A 15,802-nucleotide genomic window follows, 5' to 3' on the forward strand; every position below is an offset into this window, starting at 1 on the left:
TAAAGGTGGCGACCATTAATGTCGCCAGCATGAAATCTGCAAGAGCTCGTGATATTGCCTTATTTTTGCTCAGCGAGTTTGATGCCGAGATTTTATTTTTGCAAGAGACCTGGCTCAATACTTTGGCCGATGTCCATCTAGCAAAAAGGGAGTGGAGATGCGGTCCCTCCTTTTGGTCTCTTGCGGCAGAGCCCTGCAGCGGAGTTGCGGTCCTTTTTAAAACCGATATGGTAACGTGCCGGCGGGTAATTGAGGTAGAGATTGGGAGATGCATGGTCTTGGACGTCTCTGTTAGGGGGCAGGACTTGCGCCTGATTAATATCTATGGACCGCAGTCAAGATGGGGCAGGAAATGCCTCCTCACAGAGATCAAGCCCTTCCTTTTTACGTCCCAGCAGGTTGTCTTTGGAGGTGATTTTAACACCATAATTAGGCCTGAAGACAGGAGAGGCTCCATAGACAGGCTGGCGTACGATAGCGTTTTTCTTAGAGATATGGTGAGACAAGCAGGCCTGGTAGATGTGCATATTAAGCACTGCCCTGGCAGCACGGGATTCACATTTCAGAGAGGGAATAGTCAGAGTAGGATAGATAGGTTTTTTTTAAAGGAGAACTCTGCTTTCTCGGCTCCTGAGTTGAGGGCGGTGGAGTTCTCTGACCACTGTATGCTGTCTGTGACTCTGAATGCCTCGGACACTCCACCCAGGGGAAGGGGTACCTGGAAACTGAATTCGGCTCTCCTGGAAGACGTAGAGGTAAGACAATCCTTTGAGGATTTTTTCCAGGCACAGGTTTCTATTCTGGACTTTTGCAGCACTAAGTCAGAGTGGTGGGAGCTTGTGAAACAAAGGGCGATTGGACTTTTCAAGGCCATAAGTAAGAAGAAGCAGCTTGGTATGTACATTGCCTACCAGCATTTGCGGAGGAAGCTTGATCGTCTTGTCTCGTATAGAGGAGATCTAGGGGAGATCTCTGAGGTGAAGTTTCTTCTTAGAAAGTGTCAATACGACCGGCATGCCTCCTTGGTTCTGGAGAGGGATTATGGAAAATATCACTCGCCTGATCCTTACCAGAACTGTAAGCAAGGCATAGCAGTTAAGACGGTCATAGGCCTGAGGGATAGTACGGGTTCCCTGGTGAAGTCCAGATCAGGGATCCTGGAGATCTTCAGATTATATTATGCAGACCTTCTAGGAAGAAAGGACCTTTGTCGGGACAAGATGGAAAGCTTTCTGGATTCTACTCCAGGATTGGGAAATGGTACATTGCCTTTGATGGATTTGACAGAACCAATTTCAGTGTATGAGGTAGTTCATGCTATAGAGAAGCTGGCTACCAAAAAATCGCCTGGGCCAGATGGGTTGACAGCTGAGTTCTACAAGTGTTTTAAGTCCATTCTGGCTCCCTTTTTAGCGGAGGTTTATAACAGCTGTCTAGAAGAGGGTTCGCTCCCTCCCTCCATGAGGCAATCAGCTGTGATTCTTCTGTCAAAAGGTAAAGACCCCTCAATGATTGAGAACTGGCGCCCCATCAGTCTTCTCAATGTTGATAGAAAGATCTTGGCGAAGATTCTTTTTTGGCGCTTGTCGTCAGTGGCAGGCGATTTGTTGTCCAGTCATCAGCACTGCTCGGTCCAAGGTAGAAGTACCTTTTCAGCGGTTTTAGCTGTCCGGGAGGCTTTGGAGCGATGCAGGGCTGCTGGATGGAGAAAGTACTTGCTGGCATTGGATCAGGCGAAGGCTTTTGATAGAGTCAATCACGAGTACCTGTATTTGCTACTTGGTAGATACGGCCTGCAGGGGAGGTTTATAGATTGGCTGAAGACATTATATAAAGGGGCTGAGAGCTTCCCACTGGTTAATGGTTGGGTTGGACGGCCTTTTGAGGTTGGCTCTGGTGTGCGCCAGGGATGTCCTCTGAGCCCCCTGTTATATGTATTCGCAATCGACCCCTTCATAAGAAGGCTAGAGAGTGGATCTTTGTGCGGGGTGCCTTTGGGCATTGCTGGTGTGCCACCTTTGAAGGTCGTGGCCTATGCCGATGATGTGTCTGTTATTGTCTCTGGAACGGAGGAGGCGCAGGAGGTGGTCTCTATGATAGAGCAGTACACGGAGGCTTCTGGTTCTAAAGTCAACCATGAAAAGAGTGAAGTTTTCTGGATGGGTGAGGAAGGTGAAAGCTTCGAACTTCCGGATGCCTTCCCAGAGCCCCAGCAGGAAATTAAAGTGTTGGGCATCAAATTTGGTCCTGGTGACTATGGTCATCGAAATTGGGAAAGCAGGTTGGTGTGTGCCAATGCCAAAGTAGCAAGCTGGAAGAAATGGAAGCTTTCATTGAGGGAGAGGGTTGACTTGATCAAAACGTACCTGGTCCCAATTTTTTTATATGTCAGCTTCGTCTGTATCTTGCCAGTATCTCTCTATGCAAGGGTGTACAGCTGCTTTTTCCAACTGTTATGGGGAAGTAGGCTGAACCTGATCAAACGCAATGTAACTTACCTGTCTAGGCGGGAGGGTGGCCTAGGAATGGTCAACCCAATAGTTTTCTTTTCTCTGCTGTTTTTAAAGTACAATCTTGGTAACATGCTAGCAGAGAACCCGCCGGGATGGGTGGGTATTTTTCAATCTTGTTTTAGGCCTTTTCTGCGATGCTGGGAAGATGGCGGGCCAGTGAAAAGTCTGAGAGTCCGACATGGCAAGCTCCCGGCTTATGTTGCCCCGTGTCTGAAAATACTTCGGCAGTGGCAGGTGACAGTGGAGGATATCAAGTCCCTCCCCAGGAAGCTTCTGGAGAAGAGGATTTTGGCCTCCGCTTTCAGTGTGTCACTGGCCTTAAGGGATTGCCCAGGCTCTGTAATGAGGGAGGGGTTGCGTTTAATCAATTTAGAAAGAATCCCCTTGAAGTTTAGGGATCAAGCCTGGCTCGCCTTCCATGGAAGGCTCTATGTGAGAGGGAACTTGAAGCATCGCCCTGTGGATGATCGGGATTGTCCTAGAGCGGAGTGTGTTGGTAAAGTGGAGTCTATGGACCACTTTTTGCTCCAGTGTCCCTTTAACATAGAGGTGTATAAAAGGGTGGGGAGGGCTCTAGGCATCCCCTTTTTCTATCGCATGAGTTATGCGGAGTGGGTGTATGGGGCATTCCCGACTCACTGGGATTTTGATTTGGATACACTGTTTTTAGTTAGTATAGTTGTCCGTTACTTCACATGGAATGCACGGTGCCAGATTACCCTGCGGAAGAAAGTCCTCTCTGTTGAGGTGGTGGTGCACGATATTCTGGGTGAGGTTGGGAAAATTCGGGGTCTTGAGAAGGGCAGGGAGCCTCGGGCAGTCTGGATAAGGGCGTGGAGGAATATCAGACCTGCCTTTGGGGAACTGCCCATCTCTGGGTGAGGAGCTCTTTTCTTTTTCTGGTTCTTTCACTCCCTTAGCTTTTGTTGGTTAGTATCTTCTTTTTGAAGAAGGGCTGCATGCATAATGGGTGCGGGATTGTTTCTTAACCTCACAAGTTTGATATCTGGTGTAATGGCGTGAGTCGTAATAGGATTTATGTTATTGCTGGAAAGTATTTTTTTTTTTTTTGGTTTGAGAGCAGTTTTGCTATATTTATTTTAATTTATGTAAATATGTATATATTTATGTATATTTATATATTGTGATTTTATGCTTAATGATTGCAAGACTTTTAATAAAGAAAAATTGGGAAGAATGTTCCTTACATTGGTGATTAGTGGGAAGAATGTTCCTTACATTGGTGATCAGTGGGAAGAATGTCCCTTACATTGGTGATCAGTGAGAAGAATGTCCCTTACATTGGTGATCAGTGAGAAGAATGTTCCTTACATTGGTGATCAGTGAGAAGAATGTTCCTTACATTGGTGATCAGTGAGAAGAATGTTCCTTACATTGATGATCAGTGAGAAGAATGTTCCTTACATTGGTGATCAGTGAGAAGAATGTTCCTAACATTGGTGATCAGTGGGAAAAATGTTCCTTACATTGGTGATTAGTGGGAAGAATGTTCCTTACATTGGTGATCAGTGAGAAGAATGCTCCTTACATTGGTGATCAGTGAGAAGAATGTTCCTTACATTGGTGATCAGTGGGAAGAATGTTCCTTACATTGGTGATCAGTGGGAAGAATGTTCCTTACATTGGTGATCAGTGAGAAGAATGTTCCTTACATTGGTGATCAGTGGGAAGAATGTTCCTTACATTGGTGATCAGTGAGAAGAATGTTCCTTACATTGGTGATCAGTGGGAAGAATGTTCCTTACATTGGTGATCAGTGGGAAGAATGTCCCTTACATTGGTGATCAGTGAGAAGAATGTTCCTTACATTGGTGATCAGTGAGAAGAATGTTCCTTACATTGGTGATCAGTGAGAAGAATGTTCCTTACATTGGTGATCAGTGAGAAGAATGATCCTTACATTGGTGATCAGTGAGAAGAATGATCCTTACATTGGTGATCAGTGAGAAGAATGTTCCTTACATTGGTGATCAGTGAGAAGAATGTTCCTTACATTGGTGATCAGTGGGAAGAATGTTCCTTACATTGGTGATCAGTGGGAAGAATGTTCCTTACATTGGTGATCAGTGAGAAGAATGTTCCTTACATTGGTGATCAGTGAGAAGAATGTTCCTTACATTGGTGATCAGTGAGAAGAATGTTCCTTACATTGGTGATCAGTGAGAAGAATGATCCTTACATTGGTGATCAGTGAGAAGAATGATCCTTACATTGGTGATCAGTGAGAAGAATGTTCCTTACATTGGTGATCAGTGAGAAGAATGTTCCTTACATTGGTGATCAGTGAGAAGAATGTTCCTTACATTGGTGATCAGTGAGAAGAATGTTCCTTACATTGGTGATCAGTGAGAAGAATGTTCCTTACATTGGTGATCAGTGAGAAGAATGTTCCTTACATTGGTGATCAGTGAGAAGAATGTTCCTTACATTGGTGATCAGTGGGAAGAATGTTCCTTACATTGGTGATCAGTAAGAAGAATGTTCCTTACATTGGTGATCAGTGAGAAGAATGTTCCTTACATTGGTGATCAGTGGGAAGAATGTTCCTTACATTGGTGATCAGTGAGAAGAATGTTCCTTACATTGGTGATCAGTGAGAAGAATGTTCCTTACATTGGTGATCAGTGAGAAGAATGTTCCTTACATTGGTGATCAGTGAGAAGAATGTTCCTTACATTGGTGATCAGTGAGAAGAATGTTCCTTACATTGGTGATCAGTGAGAAGAATGTTCCTTACATTGGTGATCAGTGAGAAGAATGTTCCTTACATTGGTGATCAGTGGGAAGAATGTTCCTTACATTGGTGATCAGTAAGAAGAATGTTCCTTACATTGGTGATCAGTGAGAAGAATGTTCCTTACATTGGTGATCAGTGGGAAGAATGTTCCTTACATTGGTGATCAGTGAGAAGAATGTTCCTTACATTGGTGATCAGTGAGAAGAATGTTCCTTACATTGGTGATCAGTGAGAAGAATGTTCCTTACATTGGTGATCAGTGAGAAGAATGTTCCTTACATTGGTGATCAGTGAGAAGAATGTTCCTTACATTGGTGATCAGTGAGAAGAATGTTCCTTACATTGGTGATCAGTGGGAAGAATGATCCTTACATTGGTGATCAGTGAGAAGAATGATCCTTACATTGGTGATCAGTGAGAAGAATGTTCCTTATAGTTAGCTAAAAAGATAATTGGTGTCTTTGGTTACTCATCTAAGACCTCTGGAGGATCTGGTTCCACAGAATCCTAGGTAGAAAGGCTGATTTATGGATACCTGAACATACTTGTGCTAAAGAGATCATTGCCTTGTTTTGGGAAGTAAAAGCATCTCACAGGTTCACTTTATACACATTAATACATCACTGACTCATTGCACACAATGATGCTCTTTTATACTCTATATAAAGTGTCCAGAAGTGGAATAAAATGAATAAATATAATACATACCAATAAAGCCGCACAAATGGGTCCATGAATAATATAAAGCAAGTGAGTGTCGGAACTTATCCAGCAGCTAAACAGAAAAGGGAAGGTTAGATGGCACATTACACACGTACGCTGCCATTCAATTACTCACTACAAATGTATTTTTCACTTACTTGTCGTTATAATAAATACTTCTTGACACGGCGTGTATGCATGCTGGAATCAGAGGGAACCCTGGGAGAAAAGGAATAGAAAGGGTTGAAATATGAACCTCACTTCAGGTAAGTGTGCCAAGCCTAGAGCCTCTCAGCTCCTGAATAACCAACATTTAGTGGCCTGCTGTCCCTCCATCCCTCCTTACCTTCTTTCTCTCTCTTCCCTCCTTTCCTTCTCTCTTCTTTCCTCCTTTCCTTCTTTCTCTCTCCTTTCCTCCTTTCCTTCTTTCTCTCTCCTTTCCTCCTTTCCTTCTTTCTCTCTCTTCCCTCCTTTCCTTCTCTCTTCTTTCCTCCTTTCCTTCTTTCTCTCTCCTTCCCTCCTTTCCTTCTTTCTCTCTCCTTCCCTCCTTTCCTTCTTTCCTCCTTTCCTTCTTTCTCTCTCCTTCCCTCCTTTCCTTCTTTCTCTCTTTTTTCCTCCTTTCCTTCTTTCTCTCTCCTTCCCTCCTTTCCTTCTTTCTCTCTCCTTCCCTCCTTTCCTTCTTTCTCTCTCCTTTCCTCCTTTCCTTCTTTCTCTCTCCTTCTTTCTCTCTCCTTCCCTCCTTTCCTTCTTTCTCTCTCCTTCCCTCCTTTCCTTCTTTCTCTCTCCTTCCCTCCTTTCCTTCTTTCTCTCTCCTTCCCTCCTTTCCTTCTTTCTCTCTCTCTCCCTCCCTCCCTCATTTCCCCTTTTCTTTCTCCATCTCTCATTCATCTCAGGCTCTAACTACACCCCCATTTGAACCACGCCCATATAAGCCACGCCCACCATTTCACATAAACCACACACATTCTTCATTTCATTTTTACATACCATGCCTACAAAATGCATGCCCCCCCCCCCCCCTAATTATAACAAGACTCCGCCTACAGCCAAAAAGGTGTCCCTACATTTCTTTTTTTTTTTTTTTTACAATGTTGGCAACTAGGGGCGGACTGACAACTCATGGGGCCCCCGGGCAATGGGAGATTATGGGGCCCCCAAGCAATCAGAGTTTATGGGGACACACAGTATACAAAAACACACACAGTATACAATCACACAGTATACACATATGTACACACAGTATACACAGACATGTTTCTATTGGCTGAGAAGGTACTGGAGAGGCGGGGCAGCTATAATCTCAGGATTTTTAGACCAAAAGGATATCGGTAAGGGACATTTCAGGGACAGATGTAAAAAAAACGCAGATTTTTACATACTGTCCCTGGTTTTACTGAGGCTGGCAACCCTGATGGGGCCCCCTAGTGACCCGGGGCCCTCGGGCAGTGCCCGAGTGGCTGAATAGTCAGCCCGCCCCTGTTGGTAACTATACATCCCTGAGATCATCCAACCCACATAACTTAGGTCCTTCAGCCCACATAACTCCCTTACTTTAGAATTTCCCATCAGTGTTCTTTTTACAACAGACATGGGCGCCGTCAATAAATTCGTTTCGTTCTGTTCCGTTACGGTTCGTATTAAAATTAATTCGTACTTCGTATTTTGTGTCCGAAATTCAATTTCAATTCGTACGAAATACGAATTGTCGTTAGGTTCGTTAACTCGTACGAACATTATTTACGATGAATTTAAAGGCAAAAATATACCTCAATATGACAGTCGATGGTGATGGAAGTTTTGGTTTTTATCCGAAATACGAAATTCCGTTGAAGAATTTCCTATCCGAAATACAAATTTTCGTTAGATGAGGGGCTCCCACCATCCCTGTGCTGTGCTGACTTCCTCCTGGGGATTCGTAAAACAAAAGTTCGTATTTCGTACAAAATTCGGACGCACGGCAATTCGCATTTCGGATCCTCCCGAACGTACGCATTTAGGGAAATTCGTACTAATTTGAGATTTGTACAAAACTAATCGCACATGTCTACTTTACATCAGAGTCGTCCCCCCCCCCCAGGGCCGCTGATGGGGGGGGACCACCAGTCCTCCTGTAGGGGGCCCCGGCACACAGAGGGCCCCGAACAGCAAAAGGAATTGGTGTTGTCGATCAGAGGGGCAATTACAGAAAGATGGCCTGTGCGGCTCTCTGCAGCAGATAAAAGCCGGTTTCTCTCTCTCCCACCAGCTTTCAGCTGCTGCAGGGAGAGACACAGGGCATTGTTCCTGTAATTGCTTCCCCCTCCCTCTTCTATTATAAAAGGGCTCATTTACGCAGGTTCTCTGTTATGTTTGTGTCCGCTAATAATAATTTTAGTGTATTTTTTGATATATGGGGAGGGGGGCTGCCTTGAAGGCTGTATGGGGCCCCATGATTTCAAACAGCAGCCCTGCCCCCCCCCCTTACATTAGGGACTCTATTACAGCCCCCTTCCCCTAACCCCCCACACACATTAGAGTCCCTCTTACATCAGGGTCCCTATTGGTTTTCTCCTTACATCAGATCCTCTTTACACTAGAGTCTCCATCTGATTCTCCCTTAGATTGGGATTCCAATCAGAGTCCCCCCTTACATCAGGGTCCCTATCAGTTTCCCCTTTACACCAGAATCCCCCCCCCCCTTACACCAAGGTCCCCATCATAGCTCCTCCCAACCTCAGAGTCCCTATATAGGCAGCTTCTGCTGACCTGAATTCCCATTGTGTGGATGTGGCCCTGGGCGTGGGTCGGATAATATCCGGTCTAGATCAGGTCAGGTCAAGCTAGATCTGGCCCCAGGGCCGTAGTTTGGAGACCCCTGGATTAGAGGATGGTCATTGCTCAACATTAAAAAACAAAAAAACGGATTTTTACATGTAGGAGGGAAATGTCAGACTTGGCCTGGGTGGGAATTGGCTAAACACAAGCAACGATGAAGTATTCCTCATCACCGAGTGTGCTGGAAAAGTCCAACACCCGACTCTTTCTATGGAGGAACAAAACATTCGTTTTTCACAGACTTATCTTCCGATTTATCAGCAGCGCCAGGCAGAGGGAGCGTGACCGCTAATTGGATTTGTCAACTCCTGGAACGTTTCCAAAATAGAAGGCTATCTTCTGTAAGAATCAAAGCGCGCCGGCACTCGCGTCAGTCCTCCGAGATATCCTTCATTATTATCTTCTGACTGACACATAAAAAACAATCGCCGCCGATGCGATTCAACCCAAAGGGGCCTTAGTCACAACTTTGTCTGAGGCCCTTCCAGACAGAAATGCGTCAGCGCTGCTGCTCGTCATGTGTCACTACCAGGCTGTCAATGTGAAGTCGGCTCAAGCCATTAGATGTAAAGCACCGATATGTACATAAAATACTCAAAAAAAAAAATTGTAAAGAACCTTTCTAATCATTAAAATCCAGCGGTCACATGACTGTAGGCGTCAGTTGCAATGCCTGTTCTGCATGGCAGGGGGCGTCTTTACATGGAAGGCATCTGGTCAGCAGTCATGTGATACTTATGTGGGGAATGTCTTCCTTTGCTGCCCAGCATGCTGCATCCGGCAGGCATTATCACTGCTGAATGCCACCCGTGGAAGGGGCCTAAACTAACCCACCCTTACTATCCACTGCACCCCAACCTTCCACTGACAGTTCAAAGTAGCCCACCCTACCTATAGCAACCCACACTATCAACACCACACCAAAGTGGCCCATTCCATCTCAACACTCCGAATCAGTCCATCATATCTAAGGCACCCAAAGTGGACCACCCTAACCACAGAGATCCCCACGCCAGCAGGATGCACAGGGAGAGGCAGCAGGGTGGACGAGGGGGGGGCTGTAGAGGGGTCAGAGGGGCAGTGGGACCGTGGGATGGGCAGGAGGGCCACGCAATGGACCGTGGGATGGACAGGGGGGCAGTGGGACGAACAGGGGAGCAGTGGGACGGACAGGGGGACGGTGGGACGGACAGCGGGACGGTGGGACGGACAGCGGGACGGTGGGACGGACAGCGGGACCGTGGGACGGACAGCGGGACCGTGGGACGGACAGGGGGACCGTGGGACGGACAGGGGGACAGACAGGGGTATGGACAGGGGGACAGTGGGATGGACGGGGGACCATGGAATGGACAGGGGGACCAGGGGATGGACAGGGGTACAGACAGGGGGATGGACAGGGGGACCAAGGGATGAATAGGGGGACAGTAGGATGGACAGGGGGATGGTAGGATGGACAGGGTGACGGTGGGATGGACAGGGGTACAGACAGGGGGGTGGACAGGGGGACCGAGGGATGGACAGGGGGACAGACAGGGAGATTCTGGGATGGACAGGGGGACCGTGGGATGGACAGGGGGATAGACCGGGGGACTCTGGGATGGACAGGGGGACAGACAGGGGGACCATGGGCTGGACAGGTGGACCATGGGCTGGAGAGGGGGACCATGGGCTGGAGAGGGGGACAGTGGGATGGACAGGGGGACAGTGGGATGGACAGGGGGACCGTGGGCTGGACAGGGGGACCGTGGGCTGGACAGGGGGACCGTGGGCTGGACAGGGGGACCGTGGGATGGAGAGGGGGACAGTGGGATGGACAGGGGGACAGACAGGGGGACCATGGGCTGGACAGGGGGACCGTGGGCTGGACAGGGGGACCGTGGGATAGTGGGATGGACAGGGGGACAGTGGGATGGACAGGGGGACAGTGGGATGGACAGGGGGACCGTGGGCTGGACAGGGGGACCGTGGGATGGACAGGGGGACATACAGGGGGACCGTGGGATGGACAGGGGGACGGACAGGGGGACTGTGGTGGACTGTATATACCGCTCTCCTGGTGTCCTGTTCGGTAAGCTGTGGGTTGCTCCCTGTACTGAGGCTGATCCCTACACTGGCTGCTCCTTTTGCTGGGCTCCTACAAGTAGCGCTGCATTGATAGAGGAGAGGAGGGGGACCGACCGCACTGGTCCGTAACGCGATATGCAGCTGCGGGCAGCACCCCGGTACCATTTTTTAGAGCCAGCGGTTAACTTTTTAGTGAGAACAACCGATGCGGCTAAAAATCGCTCAGTTGTTATCCTTATAAGAAGCGGGAGAGGACATCCTCCCCCCTCCTGCCGCCTTTCGCCACTCTTCCCGAATCCTCTCATCCCACCATTTGCCACTTCCGCCGCCTAGGCTGAGACCCGAACAAAGCTGGATTCGGCTCTGATCGGGTCTCCGATGTTAAATTCCGGGAAGCAACGTCACGACTTCACTTCCGGTTTATTCGGCTGCCAATGGCGCCGATTTTAATAAATGACAGTATTCAGAAACACCAATTTTGGGAATTTTTTATTTTTTTTCCAAAAGGGACAATATTAAAAAAAATAAGAACTTTTTTTATTTATTTTTTTAAAGCCCCCGCGAGCTCGCGCAGCAAAGAAAACACATACGAAAGTCGCGCCCGCAAATGTAAACGGTGTTCAAATCGCACATGTGAGGTATCGCCACGATCAGCAGAGCGAGAGCAATAATTCTAGCACAAGACCTCCTCTGTAACTCTAATCTGGTAACCGTTACATTTTTTTAAATCGTCGCCTATGGAGATTTTTTAAGTACCGTAGTTTGTCGCCATTCCACAAGCGTAATACAAAACGAGTTAGCCCGTGGGACTTTAAATGAGTCGTTCATGGAGGTCATAACACTTAAATGTAATAATGGGATTTTTATATACAGCTTACCTGTAAAATCCTTTTCTTGAGAGTACATCACGGGACACAGGAGCTTCATTACATAGTGGGTTATATAGGCACCTCTGGTGATTGGACACTGGTTGACCCTAATTAAAGAGAATTCCTCCCCTATATAACCCCTCCCATTTGGGAGGCACCTCAGTTTTGTAGCAAAGCAATAAGAAACCACGTAAAACTCAAGAGGGGCGGGAGCCCTGTGTCCCGTGATGTACTCTCAAGAAAAGGATTTTACAGGTAAGCTGTACATAAAAATCCCATTTTCTTGATCATACATCACGGGACACAGGAGCTTCATTACATAGTGGGATGTCCCATAGCAATGCTCCGGTTGAGGGGAGGGAGACACAGATCGTAAACATAGACCGCCAGGGACCTGAGGACCTAAACTGCAGCTTGCAGTACACTGCGCCCGAAGGCGATATCCTCTTGCCCTCTGACATCCACCTGATAGAATCCGGTGAATGTGTGGACTGATGACCAAGTCGCAGCCTTACAGATCTGAGCCAGGGAGGCCTGGTGATGCACTGCCCAAGAAGCACTGACAGCCCTAGTAGAGTGCGCTTTCACCTGAAAAGGAGCAATCTTCCCATTTAAGCTATAGGCCTGAGAAATAACCTGTCTGATCCACCTTGAGAGAGTGGACTTTGACGCTGCCTGACCCCTTCTAGGGCCTTCTGGCAGAATAAATAAACAGTCAGTCTTTCTTATCTGAGCAGTTGCCTGAAGATAAACACTGATTGCTCTAACCACATCTGAAGTGTGTAAAGACTCTTCCTCTATGGACTGAGGATTTGGAAAAAAGGATGGTAGGATTATATCCTGATTCAGATGGAAACCCGAAACCACCTTAGGTAGAAAGGACCCGTTGGGACGCATAACCACCCGGTCCTTATGGATAATTAAATAGGGCTCTTTACAGGAAAGAGCTGCCAATTCTGATACTCTTCTAGCCGTGGATATGGCTACTAAGAAGACCAGCTTTTTAGTCAAGAGAGCTAAAGAAGCCAGATGCAGAGGTTCAAATGATTGGGCCTCTAAGACCGAGAGAACCAAATTCAGATCCCATGGGCATACCGGAGGTTTAACTGGCGGTTTTATCCGCATAGCTCCTTGGATAAAAGCCCGTACTAGGGAATGTGATGCAAGAGGTCTTTGAAAAAATACCGACAGGGCCGAAATCTGCACCTTGATGGTGCTTATGGCCAAATTCATTTCTAGGCCTGACTGGAGAAAGGCCAAGATTCTGTTAATGACATACTTTCTAGGATGCCATCTCCTGGGTTCACACCAGGAAACATATGTCCTCCAGATCTTGTAATAGATACGTCTGGAGGCCGGCTTTCTGGCATTGACCAGAGTGGAAAGGACTGGCCCCGAAAGGCCACGGTCTCTCCGAATGTGGGTCTCAGCAGCCAGACCGTCAAATTCAGACTGCGTAAAGCAGGATGGTAGATTGGACCCTGTGAGAGCAGATCTGGCGGGAGAGGGAGGGTCCATGGCCTGCCCACTGCCAACTTCATGATTTCTGCAAACCATGGTCGCCTGGGCCAAGCTGAGGCCACTAAAAGGACCGACTTCGACTCCCTCTTGACCCTTCCCAGGAACCGCGATAGCCGCGGGCTCGGGGGGAAGGCATAGATCAGATTGTACTGATCCCAGGGAACCGTCAGAGCATCTGACCCCTGGGCAAGCGCATTTCTTGTCCTTGACACAAACCTGTCCAGTTTCCTGTTGAATCTGGACGCAAACAGATCCACGTCTGGAGTGCCCCATTTGTGACATATGTTCTGAAACACGTCGGGGTGCAGAGCCCATTCTCCTGGGCATAACTGCTGGCGGCTGAGAAAATCCGCCTGCCAATTCTCCACTCCTGGGATGAAGACTGCAGAAAAACACGGAACATGCTCTTCTGCCCAGACAAGTATGCGATTCACCTCCTTTTGGGCCACCAGACCTCTGGTACCGCCCTGGTGATTAATGTAAGCCACTGCGGTGGCATTGTCGGACTGAATCCGAACTGGGAAACCTCGCAGTCTGTAGGACCACTCTATGAGTGCCATGTAAACTGCCCGAATCTCCAAGATATTTATGGGCAGCAGACTTTCGGTCGCAGACCATTTCCCCTGCGAGTACGTTCCCTCTAATACGGCTCCCCAGCCTGTCAGGCTGGCATCTGTTGTGACAATCTTCCATGAGAGAGGAAGAAAAGTTTTGCCTTTCAGCAAATTCCTGGTTTGTACCACCAGACAAGATTTTTGCGTGTCCCGGGGGATAAACGCATAGGAAGATCCAGGGATTGGGGCTTCCTGTTCCAAACCGCAAGGATGCATCTTTGCAGAGGCCTTGAGTGGAACTGGGCGAATGGGACGGCCTCGAATGAGGCGACCATTTTTCCCAATAGTCTCATACATAACCGAATGGAGGAAGATCTTCTGCCCAGGATCAGGCGTACCAGATCTCCAATGGCCAAGGCCTTTGGCCTTGGAAGAAACACCCTGCCCTGAGCGGTGTCGATAATCAGACCCAGGTAATCCAACCTGGTGGTTGGTTGCAAGGATGACTTTTCTAGGTTTATAATCCAACCTAGGCGCTCTAGATGTTCTAGCGTCTTGGTGACGCTGCGACTTAGGCACGCTGTAGTTCTCTCTACGAGAAGCAAGTCGTCTAGGTAAGCCCTGACGGCTATGCCCTGAACTCTTAAGATTGCTAAGAGAGGGTCCAGAATCTTCGTGAAGACTCGAGGGGCCGTAGCCAGCCCGAACGGCAAGGCCACAAATTGAAAATGGCGCCGCTCTACCGCGAACCTTAGAAACTTCTGGTGTGCGGGAAATATTGGCACATGGAGATATGCGTCTTTGATATCTATTGATGCCATGAATTCTCCCCCTTGCAGGGAGGAGACCACAGTGCGCATTGACTGCATCCGGAAGGTCTGGATCTGTAAAAACCGGTTTAGGTCTCTCCGATCCAGGATAGGTCTGACACTTCCGTTTGGCTTTGGAACGGTGAAGAGATTGGAATAAAAACCTGAACCCTGCTCTTTCGGGCTCACTTCTACTATCACACCCTGGGATAGTAACTGATCTAAGGCCAGGAATAGCGGTTTCTGCTTAACTGGATCCTTGGGGATCCTTGACCTTAGGAAACGATAAGGTGGAATCTCCTGAAACTCTAGCCTGTAGCCCAGAGATACCGAAGAGATCACCCACTTGTCCTGAATCTCTTCCCGCCAGGCGCCTGCAAACTGCAGGAGCCTTCCCCCCACTCTGCCGAGCGGGGGCGCCCCTTCACAAGGAAGTTTTTGGGCTCTGCTTGGCAGGCTTTCGCCCCCAAGTCTTTTTCTGTCCCTGGGCTCGGCCCTGAGGCTTTCTAGCAGAGGAGGGCTGGGAAGGCCGTCGCCACTGTTTAGAGCTTGACGCTTCGGGAGAAAGAGTACGCCTAAATGAAGGACGTTTGCTCTTTTTGACTGGAAGGAGAGTAGACTTACCTCCTGAAATATTTTGGGCGAATCTATCTGGTTCTTCCTCAAACAAACGCTCCCCTTTAAACGGGAACCCAGTCAAATGCTTTTTGCATGACATCTCAGCAGCCCAATTCTTTAGCCATAGGGCCCTTCGCATGTCTACCAACATGAGGGACAAACGTGATGCTTGTTGGACAGAATCCAAAATCGCATCAATTATGAAACACAAGATGTGAGGCAATTCTGCATAATTCTCTACTTCCTCACTGGGAAGGAGTTCAAACATCTGTTTAACCTGTTCCTTGAGGAACTGACACAACCCCACGGCTGCGACTGTAGGTTGCACCACAGCGCCAGCCATGGAAAAGGAGGCTTTTAATAAGGTTTCCAGCCTTTTGTCAGCTGGATCCTTAAATACCTGCGCATTATCCAAAGGACAAGTTAGGTTTTTATTCACACAAGAAACCGCCGCATCGACAGATGGGACCCCCCATTTCTTGGTGAAACTTTCCTCCACAGGATAATACACAGAAAACCTTTTGGGAGGAGTAAACAGTTTATCGGGATGTCCCCAATCCTCATACATCAATTTATC

The 15,802-nt window shown here is 47.9% G+C and overlaps 1 protein-coding gene across 1 annotated transcript in view; it reads right to left on the bottom strand.

Moving 5' to 3' along the window:
- Positions 1-15,802, bottom strand: part of CALCRL (calcitonin receptor like receptor) — a 146,809-nt gene that overhangs the window by 16,522 nt on the left and 114,485 nt on the right. The window contains exons 9-10 of the mRNA XM_077490499.1: positions 6,132-6,192; positions 5,980-6,046 (exon numbers count right to left, since the gene is read on the bottom strand). Of these exons, the coding sequence (XP_077346625.1) occupies positions 5,980-6,046; positions 6,132-6,192 (128 nt within the window). The remainder of the gene's footprint in view (positions 1-5,979; positions 6,047-6,131; positions 6,193-15,802) is intronic.

The sequence above is a fragment of the Lithobates pipiens genome, unplaced genomic scaffold (assembly GCF_037356315.1).
Source record: "Lithobates pipiens isolate NorthernLeopardFrog02 unplaced genomic scaffold, aLitPip1_a1.2 Scaffold_19, whole genome shotgun sequence".
NCBI lineage: Eukaryota > Metazoa > Chordata > Amphibia > Anura > Ranidae > Lithobates > Lithobates pipiens.